At 46.7% G+C, this 19,052-nt stretch overlaps 1 protein-coding gene and 1 long non-coding RNA gene across 2 annotated transcripts in view; one reads left to right on the top strand and one right to left on the bottom strand.

Annotated features, from left to right (window-relative positions):
- The window catches only part of LOC147106974 (uncharacterized), a 267,392-nt gene extending 262,229 nt beyond the window's left edge, over window positions 1-5,163 (top strand). Inside the window, exon 3 of the long non-coding RNA XR_015080996.1 lies at window positions 1,782-5,163. This is a non-coding gene — a long non-coding RNA (uncharacterized LOC147106974). The remainder of the gene's footprint in view (window positions 1-1,781) is intronic.
- Window positions 5,164-6,457: 1,294 nt separating this feature from the next.
- The window catches only part of LOC147106973 (uncharacterized), a 39,445-nt gene continuing 26,850 nt past the window's right edge, over window positions 6,458-19,052 (bottom strand). The window contains exon 7 of the mRNA XM_086008513.1: window positions 6,458-6,501. Within this exon, the coding sequence (XP_085864639.1) occupies window positions 6,458-6,501 (44 nt within the window). The remainder of the gene's footprint in view (window positions 6,502-19,052) is intronic.

Raw genomic sequence — 19,052 nt, 5'->3', positions numbered from 1 at the left:
ATGCCCATCTATCCTCCATAGCAGACCTACTATTTAGAAGAGTCACCATGTTCATTTGAGTCTGGCGATTTATGTCCTCCATGAAGGTTGCCATCCTTTCCATGGCAGCACCTACATTTGCCATTGCGTGCACCACTGCATTACTCATGTTTGAGATGGACTCCTCCATTCTCTGCACACTCGCAGTTACCGTGGTTGCAAATCCTGTCAGAGACTCTTGCACTTGTTCCTGAAGTTGCATCACCACTCTCTTTCTGGATGGCCCCAGAGGCACAGCGTCCACATGCAGCTGAGCAGAGCTAGGAGTGTCCAACGCCCCCCGACGAGGACTCTTCTCTGCTGTCCCGTCTCCACCATCTACTGATGCTCACTTGTGAGCTGTGATACACCAGGTGACAAAACTAATCTATCTCGCAAATGATCCTCCGAGGTGCGCGTCTCTGCACTGGTGCTGGGTGTGCTCATTTCTGCTGAAGCTACTCCCTCAGAGGCTGTAACTTCCTCTGAGGAGTCTTCCGGCTCTTCCTCCTGGACAGTGGGGAGGGGGGCACTCGATGGTCCTGTGGGGGAGTAAAGGCATGAGTTAGATATGTGATATTAACATAGCAGACACATCCCATTGTGCAGATGATCAGAACTCAATCTGTATGAACATCAGATGCCATATCAGTCACTCATGAAATCTAAATGAGAGGGTTGCAAATCTATTCTGTCACCAACTTGCTCTACTGTGCCCGTCTCTCTCTGTCCCCCACTTCCAGCTCCTCTGCACCTCCGACAATCTCGATAGCAGCCTCCTCCATTGGTGGCCGAGCCTTCTGTTGCCTAGGCCCTAAGCTCTGGAATTCCCTACCTAAACCTCTCTGCCTCGCTACCTCTCTTTCCTCCTTTAAGATGCTCCTTAAAACCTAGCTCTTTGACCAAGCTTTTAGTCAGCAGCCCTAATTTCTCCTTATGTGGCTCGGTGTCAAAATTATTTGTCTTTTCATACTCCTGTGAAGCGCCTTGGGACGTTTTACTACGTTAAAGGCACTATATAAATACAAGTTGTTGTTGTTCAACTGCTTTGCATGTATTTGATGAGCACATCCAGAATTGGCATTTGTTCAAGATAGGGGGTGTGAGGTTGTACACTGTAGGCCTTAAAGAACCTTAGCGGTCTAAAGTGTCATTTTGGCCTGGTTGGTGCCATCTGAAACAACAGTTAAATGGCCTCCATCCCCACAGTACAACACTGCTGCAGCAAAGGATAGGGGTAAAAAAGGGCCCTACTTGTGGTAAGATGAAGCTGCTGGTTCTTACCAGCATTTACCATTCCAAATTCATGTGGACAGCAGGAACTCTCTAATCTATACAAATATGTGTTGACAAAGCAAAATCTTTATTCTATACAAAAATATTTGGACAACGGAAAATCTCAAATCTTGACAAATCCATATGTACAAAGGAGAATCATGAATTTATACAATCCATATAGACATAATTACAATTCCAGTGTACAAAAACCCATGTGTAGAATGAGGAATCTGTTATCTATACTGACATGCACTTTTTATTTCTGTTCAAAGGCAAAGGAATATATCTATGAATCTTGGAAGCCATGTAGATTGAACCATAGAATGAGAAGGCTATTTAAGGATTTATTTTTCATTCCATGTGCCATAATTGTATTGAATATACTATACTGTCAAAAGTATATTTTTAAAAGATGTTCTATGACTTGTTTTTTCTTGTTTAAAATCGATAAATCATCCATTATTCTTTTTAATGGTTTTTATCAGGGTCTTACTCCAAGAGCAAGCGCCCAAGACTGTCAGCTGCTTCCATTGTCAACCTTGTTGTGAGGGGGAAAACGCTCTGTAAGTTTCTGTAGGTGTTTATTGATTACAATATTCCCAGTTCAGAGAAAACTTTAAACTCTCATATTTATAAAGTAAGTAACAAAGTCGTGCGCTGCTTGCACTTTTGTGGAGAATGCTCTCTATTGATTTTTTTTTCCTTTAAAAGCTCTGAAGTGTAGGCAGTAAAATGGAATGGCATTCTTAATTGAATTCACTTCACTCGCTGGGAAAAAAAGTTAAAAGGGTGACACTTATAAAGCTTAATTTCTGGACCTGCTCATGGCCCATGTTTATCCAGTGGGTTCACTCTTGTACAAATTGGACCAGTATGCACTCCATTTGCTCTCCACAGTTCTACTTGTACCCCTTTGGTAAACGTTTTTTGATGCTTAACGCTGAAGTACACACAAAAATGACTTTTCCCCCCCACTTAAATATCTAGTGGGAGTTCTGGAAAATAGTGTTTAACTGCTCCCCAGCCCACTACAGTACTTACAGCTTTACAATAATAGCATCCATATAGGATGTAGTTACACCCTCTTGAGTGCATTTCTAAATCATTCTAATGTTGACTCCCTCCAGAATGTCTGTGCTTCATTTCTGATAGTGGTTGGGTGATTCTTGGTAATTCCAATGCCCACTGTGGTTCAGTCAGCACATTAAATTATGGCTGATTCAAATGGACCTGCCTGTATGAATGCCAGCTCCAATAAAACATGGAAAACCCATGTTTAAAATGGAAAACCCACGATGATGGAGCCACTATTATCCACTAAAAAGAGGGGTCCTCTCAGATGCGTAATGGCAACAGGTAGAAAATCAAGCATTCTCAAATTCTGGTCTTACACATATGATAGAGCCCTAGGCATGGGAATGGAGATGAAATACAAATAAGAAAAGAAACATAATTGGGCTTTGCAATGCTGTATCTTGTCCCACAAAATTCTGGCGAATATCTGGAGTGTGGATAAGAACATAAGAACATAAGAAATAGGAGCAGGAGTAGGCCATACAGCCCCTCGAGTCTGCTCTGCCATTCAATAAGATCACGGCTGATCATCCACCTCAACTCCACTTTCCCGCCCGATCTCCATATCCCTTGATTTCCCTAGAGTCCAAAAATCTATCTACAGGAAACTCTTTTTTATCCGGCACCAACGGGACCGGCATGGTGCCAGTTGATCAAAAAGTCCGGATTACAGAGAGGTATACTTACTAAGGTACGAGAGCCCCGTACATGGCCACAGATCTAGGCATCCCTGTTGCATGGCAACCGATGCAGGAACCCTGGTTACACAGCCACAGATCCAGGAACCCTGGTTACACGGCCACAGATCCAGGAACCCCGATTACACAGCCACTAATATGAAGTAAAACTTACCTGAACCTACTCCTGAATTTTGCCGGTTAAGAGATATTTCCGGTTATTTAGGTGCCGGTAAAAAGAGAGTGTCCTGTATCTCATAAAACTGTGCTAATGTAATAGAAGCAGTTGATAAGCCAAACTGTAGAATGCCAGCCCCCTCCCAAATTGATACTGACTGGTGTATTAGGCCTTCCTATGATTTGAGGCCGATCTGCTGGGAACGTGATTTGCCAGTTAACTAGATGAAGTGTTACTTTACAATATTGGAAGGAGAAAGCAACCATATGAGTACGGGCATCCACTGGTAAACACTTGGCTCTACGTTGCATCCATGGACTGGTTCATCCCTCTAATATAATGTGCTGGGGCCTAGTTCCATGGGTGCTGGCAGCCCTCTGGTACCTCACCCAAGTGACCGTTCTTCATGTGTGAGCCTAAACATTCAGAGTTAGCAAGTTATTTGACCTTGGCTATGAATAGAATGGGGTGGGGAGAGGCATCAGAGCTTTATTAGTTTCATTAAATGTTCAAGGGGGCTGAAATTATTATGTTCCCAAATGCTAACCTTCAACAGGAACAGATATGAAATTAATACAATATTTCAAGTATGGTGTTATTTTAACACTAGCTTTCTCCTATTGCATCCAGTTCACATGATTTCACTGACCCCCATAGTTTGCACTGGTGGAAATATACATTTATTAAAGGAGATGTTATATGTGCAATCTGGGAGGGAGATGAAATTGTGGATGAACGGGGCGGAGTTTCTGGTGATGGCTTTGCTATTACCAATGTTTGACTACAAGATGCTCTGCCCATCCACAAACAGACATTAGACAACACAATAGCAGTCATCAGGGACCATTCGAATGGTGGGTGCCTGCCATGTGGGGAGGCTGGAATGACTGGCAGGCCAGGGAAATCAGGTGCTGGTTTAACCCACCTCCCATAAATATCACGCTATCCCTACAGTCCCCCTAAAAGTTTGTTGCTGAAATAAATAGACCTTCACCTTCAGGGGACCAGTTCCTTACCTGGACCCTCAAACTGGCTGTAGATTTGCCACTCAGCAGCCTGGTTTTACCAGGTGTACCAACCGTCAGTTGCCAGGCTCTGAGAGCCGGGGACAGAAGAACTCCTAACATAGAGAATCATTGCCCCTTCCTGTGTCAATGGGCTTGTGTTTGGTGTGGGCAGAGGCTCAGCCCCACAAGGCTGGATGGAAACTCCGGGAAAAGGTCAGGATCAGGCATATCTAGGTCCCAACCTAATTTGTGGCCCTTTGAGTCGAAGAGCCACATTTTGGCCCCATGAAATCTAGGGTGCAGGCTGAGTATCATTGGCTTCTAGCTGGGTATCATTGACACATGCATGGAAGCTGAGCCCGTGCTTACAGATAGTATCACCCAGTGACAGCATGTAAATGAGTAACAGGAGGGGCCAAAATTGGAATTCTGTAGCATATTGGAGGTGACTCAGTGACTGCAGTGTGCCAGTGCAGCCTTCGGTTGCCTGAGGAAGAGAGTGTTTGAAGACCAGGACCTCAAACCCAGCACTAAGCTCATGGTCTACAGGGCAGCAGTGATACCCGCCCTGCTGTATGCCTCAGAGACATGGACCATGTACAGCAGGCACTTCAAAGCACTGGAGAGGTACCACCAACGCTGCCTCCGCAAGATCCTGCAAATCCATTGGCAGGATAGGCGCACCAACATCAGTGTTCTTGCTCAGGCCAACATCCCCAGCATCGAAGCTCTGACCACGCTCAATCTGCTCCGATGGACGGGTCACATTGTCCGCATGCCCGATACGAGACTCCCAAAACAAGTGCTCTACTCGGAGCTCCGGCACGGCAAGAGAGCCCTAGGTGGGCAGAGGAAACGCTTCAAGGACACCCTCAAAGCCTCCTTGAAAAAGTGCAACATCCCCACCGACACCTGGGAATCCCTGACCCAAGACCGCACAAAGTGGAGGAGAAGCATCCGGGAAGGTGCCGAACACCTCAAGTCTCTTCGCCGGGAGCAAGCGGAAGCCAAGCGCAAGCAGCGCAAGGAGCGCACATCAACCCATGCACCCCACCCACCCGCCCCTTCAACCACCATCTGCCCCACCTGTGACAGTGACTGTAGGTCCCACATTGGACTAATCAGCCACCTGCGAGCTCATTTTTAATGTGGAAGCAAGCCACCCTCAGTTCCAAGGGACTGCCTAAGAAGAAGAAGAAGAGGTGACTGTGCAAGAACTAGAGGAGAAGCTATTGCATGAGATGTTTTGGCTACGTAAGGACAAGTAGGAATGGAACTATGAAATGTCAATACCACAGAGGATAGGCAATGGAGCAGATGGGAATGGTCAATTGTATTGAAAGCCACAGAGAAATTAAGGGGCAGGAGGCGATAATGTGCCATGATTACCTTTATATAGGATATTGTTGCTGGCTTTAACCAGGACAGTTCCATGTTGTGGGGGTGGAACAGAAGCCAGACTGAATGGATTCCAAGAAGAATTGGCGAAAGCAGTGTGTGAAGGTTTGATTAGCGAAGACGTGTTCCAAGACCATAGGTTGTAAATGGACAATGGTCTTGTTTAGTAGTTGTCCCCATTGATACTGGCCTTACATACTGTTTGACTTTAGACATTGATCTCAGTTAGTCACTGCCCCTGTGAAGTCTGGTCACCCTGAACATTTGCTCCTGTGGATACTAGTCTCACACAGTATTTCCCTTTGTGGACACTGATCAACCTGAGTATTTGACCCTATGGGCACTGATCAGCCTGAGAAATTGCCCCTGTGGATATTGGCCTCCCTCAGTAGTTGCTCTGGTAAACACTGGTCACGCTCAGAATATGCCTGTGCGAAATCTGCTCTTCCTCAAGGTAATTGCTATATCCTATATTGTGCTGAACTCATTATCACATAGCTGCAATTGTGTATCAGTCTGTTTTGATTGGCTAAAACTATTCTAATGTAATAAAGTGATATTGTGCAACAGTAATTGTGGAAGTCAAAGCAGAGCACCTCAGCATGACAGTGAAGCCATTTAACGATGAAGTTCCCACATATTTAAATGGAGGTCACTGTCTCTGTAATGAGTGGCAGAGCCAGTGGTTGCCGGCAGCTCTGTTTAAATAGAGCTCCAATAAAAGTTATAGAGCAATTAAACTGTGAGAAAGGAGAACATACGGTCACAGACATAATTTAATTAGGGATTATTAACCTTACTAAAATAATCAGACTTCCTTTCGAGAGTCAATCCTCCACTTTGTCGACTATTAATTCATAAGACCTTTTAACTGTCACAGAAAAGACAAAATCATTGAGCTCTCTGTATGGCTTTCTTTATGATTAAAGCATATTTCTACCCATAAGCAAGAGAAAAGGGTCAGTCATTTCCCACAGTCAGGTTAGGGAACTGTAACAAATAACGGAGCCATATTTTTTTCATAAGTGCTATTTTCAGGTATTGCCCTTATATTTAAATAGGCAATCAGTCCATCTCTCTTGAAACAAGGAAACAGGGTGATACAATTATTCTCAACAGCTCTCTGTCATTCTGTGGGATATCCAAGACATTATATAATTATTAGAGCAGACTTAGAGTGTCTTTTAGTTTTACCCCTCAGTCTTGCCTTTCTCCCACAGACTATTAAATCCAAAGCTTAACATTGCCTAACTACTACTGGTTGTGGTGGTTGAAGGTCAATCATCACAGCCTCAGGACATCGCTGCAGGAGTTCCTCAGGGGAGTGTCCTAGGCACAACCATCTTCAGCTGCTTCATTCCTTCCCTCCAACATAAGGTCAGAAGTGGGGATGTTTGCTGATGATTGCACAGTGTTCAGCGCCATTCACAACTCCTCAGATAATGACGCAGTCCATGCCCACATGCAACAAGACCTGGACGACGTTCAGGCTTGGGCTGATAAGTGTCGGGTAACATTCGCGCCACAGAAGTGCCAGGCAATGACTATCTCCAACAAGCAAGAGTCTAACCACCGCCCCCTGACATTCAGCAGCATTACCATCGCCGAATCCCCCAACATCAACATCCTGGGGGTCACCATTGACCAGAAACTTAACAGGGCCAGCCACACAAATACTGTGGCAACAAGAGCAGGTCAGAGGCTAGGTATTCTGCGGTGAGTGTCTCACCTCCTGACTCCCCAAAGTCTTTCCACCATCTACAAAGCACAAGTAAGCAGTGTGATGGAATACTCTCCACTTGCCTGGATGAGTGCAGCTCCAACAACACTCAAGAAGCTCGACATCATCCAGGACAAAGCAGCCTGCTTGATTGGCACCCCATCCACCACATTAAACATTCACTCCCCCCACCACCGGCGTACCGTGGCTGCAGTGTGTACCATCTACAAGATGCACTGCAGCAACTCACCAAGGCTTCTTCGGCAGCACCTCCCAAACCCGCGACCTCTTCCACCTAGAAGAAAAAGGGCAGCAGGCGCATGGGAACACCAGCACCTCCAAGTTCCCCTCCAGGTCACTCACACCATCCTGACTTAGAAGTATATCGCCGATCCTTCATCATCACTGGGTCAAAATCCTGGAACTCCCTCCTAACAGCACTGTGGGCGTACCTTCACCACACAGACTGCAGCGGTTCAAGAAGGCGACTCACCACCACCTTCTCAAGGGCAATTAGGGATGGGTAATAAATACTGGCTTTGCCAGCGATGCCCACATCCCATAAACAAATAAAAATAAACTCCTTAATTTTCCTCATCCAATCGTCTCTTTTCAACCTTGGTGCTGTCCTGCACTAATAGTCATTGCTACATCTCTACAAACACATGTTTAGTATGGATAAGCTCTGATATAAGTTCAGGGGGAAAAATTGGGTATCGCCCATTTTGGGGCGCTAATATCGGCCAGGAGCAAAGTTTAGCGCCCGGCGCTAATTATCGCCTCCGACTACAAAATTTGCCTCTATTGCCCCTGGAGGTGATTTGAGCACTAAATCAAGTGTTACACACCTCTCTTAAGGCGCAAACGTCAGGGAACGAGGCGCTACCTCAGAGCGCTACCGAAGCTCAGGCGATGACCGTTACCATGGAAGCCAGACAGACTGGCGCCGTCCAGTTCTTAAAGGGGAGGGGTCATCTTGCTGGCCAGCCACATCCTGCCATTGCAGCCTTGAATCTTGGCCTGGAGAGAACCTCGAAAGCAATTGTGTAGTAAGCACTAATGGATAGGCCCAGGGAAAGAGCTCGGCGCTTAGGAACCTCAAAAGTGGCGCTGAGGGCCAAAACTCCTTAGGACAGCATTAAAACCAAAGGCTTTGCCGACAAGAAAAGGCAGGAAGCGCCCGCCTTTAAATAGAGCTCCCCCAGCCCCTTCCCGACTTGAAAATGTTCCCCTCTACCTGTCGTTCCTAGCGGCAGGCGCTAAGGCAGGGGGCGCGACTCAATATCCAGTTTGGGGCGCTATCGGGGCGTTACACGCTTGACTGACGTCACGATCTGCGGACGCGGGAGATCAAGGCGGTAGTGTTTAGCGCCGTCGCAAAACGACTGGTCAATTTCACGAGCAGGGCTAAAATGGCCACGCTCAGGCGCTAACCAAATCTTTCCCCCCAGAGCTCATAGTGACACTTTTTACACTATTTGGGATTTATTCACAAACACCAGCTTTGTTAGTGTTAGCCATGGCTCAGTTGATAGCACACTCACCTCTGAGTCAGAAGGTTGTGGGTTTATAGTCCCAATGCAGAAACATGAGCATAAAAACCTGGGCTAATGCTCCAGTGCAGTACTGAGGGGGTGCTGCACTGTTGGAGGTGCTGTCTTTTGAATGCGACATTAAACTGAGGCCCCGTCTGCTCTCTCAAGTGGATGTAAATGATCCCATGGCACTATTTTGAAAGAGCAGGGGTGTTAGTCCTTGTGTCCTGGTCAATATGTACCCCTCAACCAACATCACTAAAATAGGTGGGCCTAGAAATTTGGTGGGCTGTGCCACCAGTTAGCGCCCAAAGAGGGCACTTAGTTGCTTTAGTGCCACTGGCCACGCCTCCCGCGAAATTCAGGTGGGCACTAATGGCAGCGTTAGCCTGTAGCGCTGCGCCGCCACCGATGATGTCATCGGTGTGCGCAGCGCCCCGCTACCGCCCCGATCACGATATTGGGTCGCGCCCCCCGCTGTAACGCCGGTCGCAATCTGCGACCGGTTCAGGGGGCCGACCTGCGGCAGTAGTGGCGCTAATTAAAGGGGAGGTGCGGGGCAGCCATTTTTTTTGCTGGCCGCCTGCCAGCACCTCCTCGCGCCGCCATCCCCGGCCTCCTGAGCCCCCCCGCCCGGGCAGTGCCGGCTGTGTCCCAGGAGCACGGCACCTCTCCTCGGTGCTGGGCTCTTTTGCCGGCACTCGCGATCTCTGATCTCTGATCGCGCTGGTGCAGGCCCCTCCCCTTTAAGAAGGGGAGGAAGGCCTGCAGTACCGCAGCGCGCCGTGCCGCAGTGTGTGGCACAGCGGCACGTTGTGCTGCGATATTCAGTTGCAGCGCCCCAAGAGGGACGCGGGGTGCCTTGAGCAGCGCCCCGCTTCCGTTTGGGTCGCTGAAACTGAATATCGCGCTAGCGCAAGCAGCTCCGTCTGGAGCGGTAATTCCAGCGCCCAGTCGAGCTTGGCGCCCCGCTAGGCCATTATCTGGTAACTTTTGTATTGCTGTTTGTTGCACCTTGCTGTGTGCAAATTGGCTGCTGCGTTTCCTACATTACAACAGTGACTACACTTCAAAAGTACTTCAAAGTGCTTTGGGACGTCCTGAGGTCATGAAAGATGCTATATAAATGCAAATCTTTTTTTTCTTCTTTCTTTTAGCCTAGTTTTGATCACATCCAATAGTGGCATATTTGAAGGTCATTCAAATTCTAGAGTTGTTGAAATTAAATCCTGAAAGCCCTGAGTAATTGATCCTGATGCATGGTCAATAACAAATGCCATGAACACTTCCAGGTCATCTCAATACATCATAATGTTTTCCAATGCTACATGTTCTTAGTTGCAAGCATGGAAATAGATGACATGGGAGCTTTAAATCTATGTATCAAGGAAACAAGCCCTGATCCTTCTGCCAGATGTATTTTAAAACGTACAGTATATACTACCCAAAAAAATTCCAGGCATCTCCAGCTGTGGTAATGGCAGCTTGGTAAGGGAATCTAGCTTGTGGCCTGCTAGAGATCCTTGAGGAAAAAGCGAATAAAAGGCATTTGGCCATCAGAATTTATCAGGGCCTGATAACTTTGGACATTACACGTTATAGAAACATAGAAAAATAGGAGCAGAAGTAGGCCATTTGGCCCTTCGAGCCTACTCCGCCATTCAATGTGATCATGGCTGATCCTCTATCTCAATACCATATTCCCGCTCTCTCCCATACCCCCAATGTCCTACCCCATATCCTGAGATTGTGATCCCTCGTTCTAGACCCCCAGCCAGGGGAAACATCCTCCCTGCATCCAGTCTGTCTAGCCCTGTCAGAATTTTATATGTTTCAATGAGATTCCCTCTCATTCTTCTAAACTCTAATGAATACAGGCCTAGTCGACACAATCTCTTCTCATACAACAGTCCTGCCATCCCAGGAATCAGTCTGGTGAACCTTCCCTGCACTCCCTCTATGGCAAGTATATCCTTTCTTAGGTAAGGAGACCAAAACTGCACATAGTACTCCAGGTGTGGTCTCACCGAAGCCCTGTACAACTGTAGTAAGACATCCTTGCTCCTGTACTCAAATCCTTGATGTTATCTGGTATAGGGACTTTAAAAGTATTCAGCTGCACAAAGAAATGGCATTCAATTGGAATGAAGGATGGGGTAAGGGAGGCTTGTACATCAATTGGGAAAGTACCAATTAAACAATTTGATTTAAAATGCTCCATGGGAATTATTGGACCCCCAGTCAGCATTTTTGAGTAAAGCTTACAAATAATGTCAAATGTCAAAAATACTGGGTTAAAAAAATCTCCTTGTGTATATCCTGTAATGATCAATAACATGTCATTCTATAGTGGACACTAGGTGGAGCCGTAGAGCTGTGTAGAGCTGTACATAAGACTACACCACCCAGCTGTATGTATATTAAGACTACATTACCCATGAGGCACTAGGCTACCCACAAGGCAGCAGTCAAGATGGAGGCCTCTACAGATACTGTACCTAGTCCACATGTGCTCAATAAAAGTGTCTAGCAAAAGCTAGCTGTGTTCATAATAAGAATGTCTATTTATTAATGAACATAATATGGTACCAGGATGGTGAAGATCTGCTGAAAATTGTGAAAAGCGACATGGAGAATTTGAAGCCACCAGAGCATTTGAAACTCACAGGAAACATCGACTACAATTGGCAGACTCTTAAACAACAATTCGAACTCTACATTGCAGCCATCGGATTCGGTACGAAGCCTGACGCAAGGAAGATAGCGTTGCTGCTTACGGTTGCAGGCCCACAGGTGATAGAGGTATTTAATACATTTGTATTTAATCCAGAGGAGAACAGAGAAAAATTAGAAGATGTGCTAAAAAAATTTGATGCACATTACTCTCCCAAAAAGAATGAGACGTATGAAAGATACATCTTCCGTTCTCGGACACAGCAACAAAATGAGACTTTTGATAGCTTTATAACTAATCTGAAACTGAAAGCACAGACATGTAATTTCTCTGAGCTGAAATCATCCATGATTCGTGACCAGATTGTGTTTGGTATTCATGATAAAAAAGTCAGGGAACGTCTGTTGAGAGAAACCGAACTAAATTTGGAAAATGCAGTGAAAATATGCCAAGCCAGCGAGCTAGCTCGAAAGCACGCGAAGACTTTCAGTGAAATCAATAATGATGCGATTGTAATGAGTGATAATGCTGCTGTTGGTGCTGTGTCCTATAAGGGGAAGAAACATGGGCAGAACAGAAATGAAAAGCAATCGGAGGATGAAATTTTTAATTGTAAACGCTGTGGTTACAAACACCAGTTAAAACAATGCCCAGCGTTTGGAAAAATGTGCACAAAGTGTAATGGAAAGAATCACTTTGCCAAACAATGCTTTTCAAAAGTAAAAACAACGAAAGGGCAACAAGTTAATGTGATTGAGGACACTGATTTAAGTGAGACTTTTTTGTAGGAATGGTGTCATGTGACGATATCAAAAAAGATACAGAAAATATGTAGCCCTCAGAAATGGACAATGCTGAACATAAAATCAATGCAGTAAAAGTGGACAAATGGATGATCCCACTGCAGATAAATGGAGCATTAGTTACATTGAAACTAGACACTGGGGCAAAAGCAAACTTAATCAGTATGAGTGACATAATAAATATGAAAGAAAAGCCCAAAATACAGAAAAAGTCAGTACTACTGAAGAGCTATAATGGACAGAAAATAGATAGCTTAGGTGTATGCAGACTTAAAGTGACAGTCAAAGACAAAGTGCATCATCTCATGTTTTCTGTTGTGGCTGAAAGACTTGATTCGATACTAGGTGACAAAGCTTGTGAAGACTTAGAACTGGTCAAGAGAGTCTACCGTATAAACTGTGCCATAAGCAGACCAGATGACTCAGGTGATGAAGCAGAGAGCCCATCAAGGATGAAAAGGCCAAAGGGTATCCATGTCTTCAAAAAGCCTAGTTTCTCCAAGAAGAAAGAAAAAGACTTTAAGGTCAAAGAGAAGCCAAAGGAAGAAAAGCACAAAGAGGAAAAACACAAGGAGAAAAAGTCCAAAGATATAACCGCAGCAGATGTTGTTAAGCAGTGGAAAGAGAAAAAGAAAAAGAAGAAGCCTGCACCAGAGCAGGAAGCAGTTCCGGTGGATACTCCTTCTTCCATCAAGCCAATCTTTGGTGTTCCATTAGCCGAGGCTGCTGAGAGGACTATGCTGTATGATGGGATCCAGCTGCCAGCAGTTTTTCGAGAGTGCATTGATTACATTGAGAGTTATGGCATGAAGAGTGAAGGAAACACTGAAACCCTCTCCAAGCAAAGATCGCAAGGAGACCTCGATCTATAAAAGAGCAGATCGATGACAATGCCGCAACTGCATCTTGTCATTCACCGCCAGACCAATCTCATGAAGACACATCAGACTTACCCATGTTGAGAAGATCCACACGTGAAGTAAAAAGCCTGATAGCCTTAATCTTTGAGTACAATGTAAAGCTTTGAAAATGTGTTGACTCTTTTGAAAATGTTTATGTTTATAGAGCACTAACAAAAGTGTTACTGATATTATCTTTATTGTTTTCTTGAAAGTTGATTGATATTGATTTTGTTAAACCTCAAAGAAAGGGGGATGTAATGATCAATAACATGTAATTCTATAGTGGACACTAGGTGGAGCCGTAGAGCTGTGTAGAGCTGTATATAAGACTACACTACCCAGCTGTATATATATTAAGACTACATTACCCATGAGGCACTAGGCTGCCCACAAGGCAGCAGTCAAGATGGAAGCCTCTACAGATGCTGTACCTAGTCCACATGTGCTCAATAAAAGTGTCTAGCAAAAGCTAGCTGTGTTCATAATAAGAATGTCTATTTATTAATGAACATAATTTTGAGAGAATTGTCTCTAGTATATTTGTGGAGTGATTCAATTGCAGACACCTAGGGCTGGATTTTCCGGAGGGTCAGTGGGCACGATCGGTGGTGGATTGGGTGGGAAAGTGTTTTTTCCCCCAACGGATCGGGACCCCGCTGTGAACCTGCTGCCATGCACCTTTACCAAATGTCAGGCAGACCCGACAGACAGCGCCGGGTTCACAGCGGGGGACCCAATTCAGGTAATTAGTGGCTTGTTTAGAGCCACTTGAGAATGAATTTCAGCTTACCTTCTGCAGTTGACTGCTCGCCCACGGGGCCCACACTGGTCATGGACCACGTCTGTCAAGCTGAGGTGGGAGTTCAGTGGCCATTGAATCAGCTAATGAGTTGACAGCTTCAAATGTACAGTAAAAGCTCCCACCTTACAGAGATATCTTCCCTCAGCCATAAACTCTTCCTCACTGCATTTCCACAACAGATTCACCATGCTGCAAGTCTTTACGCAAGTCTCCATCCAGTCTGACCTCATTACCTCTCTCACCATTGACAGATCGCTTCTGTCATCTCAAGTTCACCTGCCATCTATTCCAGCAGCATGGGTGTTCTTTATATGGGCATACCAACAGCAATACCACCAAACTTCTCAGCAATCACCCAATGCTGCACAGGACAGAGGGCATCAGCACCCGACTACATTACTGCCCGGGAGGCCAGGGATGGCCTCACCATGGCCACATTTACTTCACTTGACGCTGCACACCCTGGCTGTCACATGATGTGCCAGGTTGGCACCACCCCACACCAACACCATAAAGCATCCCTACAATGACCAAGCCATTCCTTTCACACTCATCACCATTGCGGGAGGTACCGTTATGTCTCACCATTCACTGCAACTCACTAAGCCACTTCCAAAGGTGCACACAAATCTGTCCAAGAAGGCAGAGTTTTGAAAATAAAGGTTTCAATGTTTGGTAGCACATTAACATGAACTTTACATGAACATTGGATAAAACACCCAAGTAGCTACCCTTATGTGTTGTTAGTTGGTATGATTGCACTAGGATGAGGATGAGTGTGAGGGGTGGCCAATGAGATAGGGAAGTGATAAAGTAGATCGAGAGGGATGGGTGGAGGTGCAAGGTAAGTTGGTGTGAGTAAGGATGTGCAGGAGTAGGGTAGGGAAGGCAGAGTGATGGGGATGTGATGAGAGGCACAGCAGGATGAGGTTGAGTGTGGCTTTGTACTAACATTTTGTGATCTACTGAGATCATTGAAAGGTTTTTGGCACTGCACCCAGGTCCTCCTGACCACATCCTTGCTTGTGTCCGCCTCTGCAACCTGCAACCAGGCTGCGTTGATCTCCTGGAGAGGTCTCTTCCGCCCATTGGGAGGGAAGAGAACCTCCCTGCATTCTGTGACTCCCTCCATAAGCATATGGAGGGAGTCATGGGAGAGCCTGGGTGCAGCCCTGCACCTCTGTGCAGTGCTTGTCAGTGTTTGCAGCACTACAATGCTGTAGAACACTGACAGCAAAAATGTCAAAATAAAGTTGGACATGGTCCCTTTAAGGAAACTGGCTGAAGATGCGCCATCAAATGATGTCACCAAACCCGCTTCTTCTAATTGGCCGGGAAACGCGCTGGGCGGATTTAACAAGCCCAATCTCGAGAAATTCATTTCAGATGCCAGGATGTAGACAGCAGCGGGGTCGGGACCCGCCACTGACATCGCCCGCCACGGACCCGCCGAGGTTCGTAAAATCACGGCCCTAGAGATCCATTGCGATATTGTTAGCCTATATAAATAGTAAAGCAACTGAAGGGGACGGCTAAATTACTCTTACAATTACTAATGCTAGTCAAAAGTAGTGTTAAGGAACTGGAAAGTGTGGGTTATGCTAATGTTGTGGTTATGGTACTTGTCTACAACTTTCAATTCAAATCCTACTATGACATGTTGTGAAATTTAATACAGTAAATCTGATAATTTGTGGAGCAGTACTTCAGGGAAGGTAATCTTCCAACCCTACCCAGTCTAGTCTACACATGATTCCAGTCCCATGCTATGTGGTTGATATTTGAGTGACCTGGCAAGCCACTCAGTCGTGAAAGCGATCACTGTTACTAGAGATGGGCAGTAAATACCACCACTCCAAGAACACATATAAACCTCTTTTTTTTTAATGGAGGAGATGAGAAATTTTGGGTTACTTCAGTTTGGGCTGCGATTCTGTTTTGAATAGTCAGAAATTCAGATCCTATGATGCTAAATTTAAGAATTCTGTAATTTGGCTCAGATGGACCCTTCGTCAAATCCTCTAACTCGCCTAATTCCTGAACAATCAATGACATTTTTATTGTACATAAACTTATGTTAATTCTTAATTTACTGATAGGTTTTAGGTCAAATAGACTCTGAGTTGTTTGTGACAGTCCAAAAGTGTGAGGACCTAAAGTAGCACATGAATCACCAGCAAATTTTAATACACTTTGGGCTAGAAATTGATTATAGCCCTGGACTGGGCGGTATCATTAGGGAAGGTGGAGAATTAGCACCAGGCGCTAATGCTTTAGACTGCACGCAAAATTTGTGCTCACTGCTGAAAAAAATGATTGGAGTCCTAATTCAAGACTTTAAGCCCACGCTCATTGGCGTTACACTCAAAAGGTGGACCAATATCAGGTGCAGTCTAATCGCAAGTCATGATTGCCACAGGCATTTTTCAGTACTTAAAGGGGAGGTTCATTGATGCTGCAAAACCTCATTCTCAGCATTGCTAGCTGTGCAGCTGCCTCAGCAAGGTCAAGGAGAAGGAGCCAGAGGACTGAAGCAGCTGTACTCATGGCAGATCCATGCCCCAGGGAGAGAGCCCACAGATTCTGTGATCAAGCATTGGAGGTATCGGTGTTCGTTGTGGAGAGACGGAGGGCGGTGCTCTACCTGGCAAGTGGGAGGAGGCCCTCGCCACAAGTCTTCCACACTATGTGGAGGGAGGTAGCGCAGCAGGTCTTGAGCAGCACTGTGGTCCCCAGGAGCCACACACAGTGCAGGAAGAAATTTAACAACCTCCCTCAGGTGGTCAGGGTGACTGAATGCTCTGACAAATGCTACATAGCACCATCTGAACCACAGTCTTCACACACTGCCCAAAGCACCACACCCCCAGCACTCACCCACCAACAATCTCTACCTACCAACACTCACAACCACATCTCACACCTTGCACACAATGATAGCTATTCAACATATGGCAGGCACATCACCCAAACACATTGCTCCACACTCACTCACATACTTTCCTTTCTCTTGCAGACCAAGGTGGTGCACAACAGGAGGGAGCAGGAGCGCTCAGGCGGGGGACAAGCCGACACCCAACCACGCTCTGCGCGGAAAAATAGGGTGCTGCAGACTATTGGGCGCCAGGTGGTGGGCGCCGTGGCCACTGGTGACATTGACCCCCTTGGGGCCAACAATGGTATGTTCATCCCTATTCCTTCTTCTCACATCCCAGTTCCCCCTCACCCTACAAGCGTTTCGCACTTTCCAGCTAATCATGCTGTATGCATGCATTTCTCCCTTCCTGCCCCCCGCCCCTCACCTTAACCCGATTCTGGTGCATTTTTGCTTTCAGATAATGAGCAAGCACCTGAGCAGCCTGTCCCTGAGGGCACCATAGAGAGCGAGGCAGAAGAAGAGGAAGAGGAAGAACCCACTACGTCACTATATGTCTCACCCGCAGGCACCAGCTTAGATACTAGCACGACGCTTTCTTTAGAGGCTAGTATTGTAGCAGGATCTGCACAAGATGAGGCACCGAAGACAAGTGGGCTGCAGCAAGGCCAGGGGGAAAGGATAGCTCGGGGCCTGCTCCTGAGAGGGCGAATTCACGCATGAGTTCTGCTGCACAGGATTCAAATGAGAACCTCAATGGGGAGGCGTTTAGAAGAAGGGTGATGGGCATGTACATGGAGATGATAGGTGCAATGGCAAGGGTGCCGAGAGCCTCTCGGCGATGGTTAGGAGTGTGGAGGAGTCCACCTCCAACATTGCACAAGGCTCTGCACTCACCATGGAGCCCATCAGTTCCAGTATACAAAGGACGGTAGACTCCCAGAGAGACCGTGGCGACCCAGACTGAATGCCGTGTGTGATGGGCAATCTGGCAGATTCCATTGCAGCACAGGCAGAAGCGACGCAACGTCTTAGTGCTGTAATGCATCTATGCTTGGTGGCATCCAATCTCAGACTGCTCTCATGCAGTCTTAGCTTGATGCCATGCAAGATCTGACTGCTGCTATCATGGCTGGGTCTACCACCATCGACTGGGGCTTTCATGGTGTCGCAGCAGGCCAGCAATCTGTGCTCCAACAGATTGCTAGGGATGCTGAGGTGTAGCCCCAGGGGAGTGGTAGTGGGTCAGTGGAGCCTCATCGTCCTCCTCATCTTCCTCTTCCTCCTCTCCCTCTTCCTCCTCCTGAGGTGGTCCCTCTATCCCTGGTGGCAAAGGCTGGGGTCTCATGATGGCCAAGTTGTGGAGCATGCAGCAGACCACCACAAAATGGGACACCCGCTCAGCGAGTACTGGAGGGCTCCTCCCGAGCGGTCAAGGCAGCGGAACCATTGCTTCAGCAGGCCGATGGTCTGCTCAATGATGTTCCTGGTGGCAGCATGGCTCTCATTATATGAGTGCTGGGCAGGAGTGTTGAGGTTGTGGAGGGGACTCATGAGCCAGGTGGAGAACAGATAGCCCTTGTCTCCAATCAGCCAGCCATGAGCTTGATGTGGTGGCTGGAAGAGTGCTGGTACACTGGTCTGGCACAGGATGAAGGTATCGTGGCCGCTTCCAAGATGGCGGGCATTGACATTGAGGATTAGCTGTCTGTGGTTGCACACCAACTGCATCTTAAGTAAATGGTAGCCTTTGCGCTTACAGAAGATCTCAGGATTGTTATGAGGTGCCCGCAAAACCACGTGGGTGCAGTCAATGGCGCCTGCACCATGGGAAATCTTGCTATCTTGGCAAAGCCACATACACGCTCTTCCTGCTTCTCTCTGGTGATGGGGAAGGAAATGTAGTCCCTTCTCCTACTGTAGAGAGCCTCTGTGACCTCCCGGATGCAGCAATGGATGGCGAACTGTGAGATGTTACCTATATCTCCTGTTGCAGACTGGAAGGCTCTGCTGGTGAAGAAATTGAGGGCCACTGACCTTGATTGCCACTGAGAGAGCCATGGACGCCCTGATCTGAGGCTGGCGGTCTGGTTGCAGGAGGTGGTAGAGTT

This window comes from Somniosus microcephalus, chromosome 15, assembly GCF_052327205.1.
Source record: "Somniosus microcephalus isolate GS21.2 chromosome 15, FLI_Smic_1.0, whole genome shotgun sequence".
NCBI lineage: Eukaryota > Metazoa > Chordata > Chondrichthyes > Squaliformes > Somniosidae > Somniosus > Somniosus microcephalus.
The sequence above is the reverse complement of the archived record's forward strand: the minus strand, read 5'-3'. Positions and strand labels throughout refer to the sequence as shown.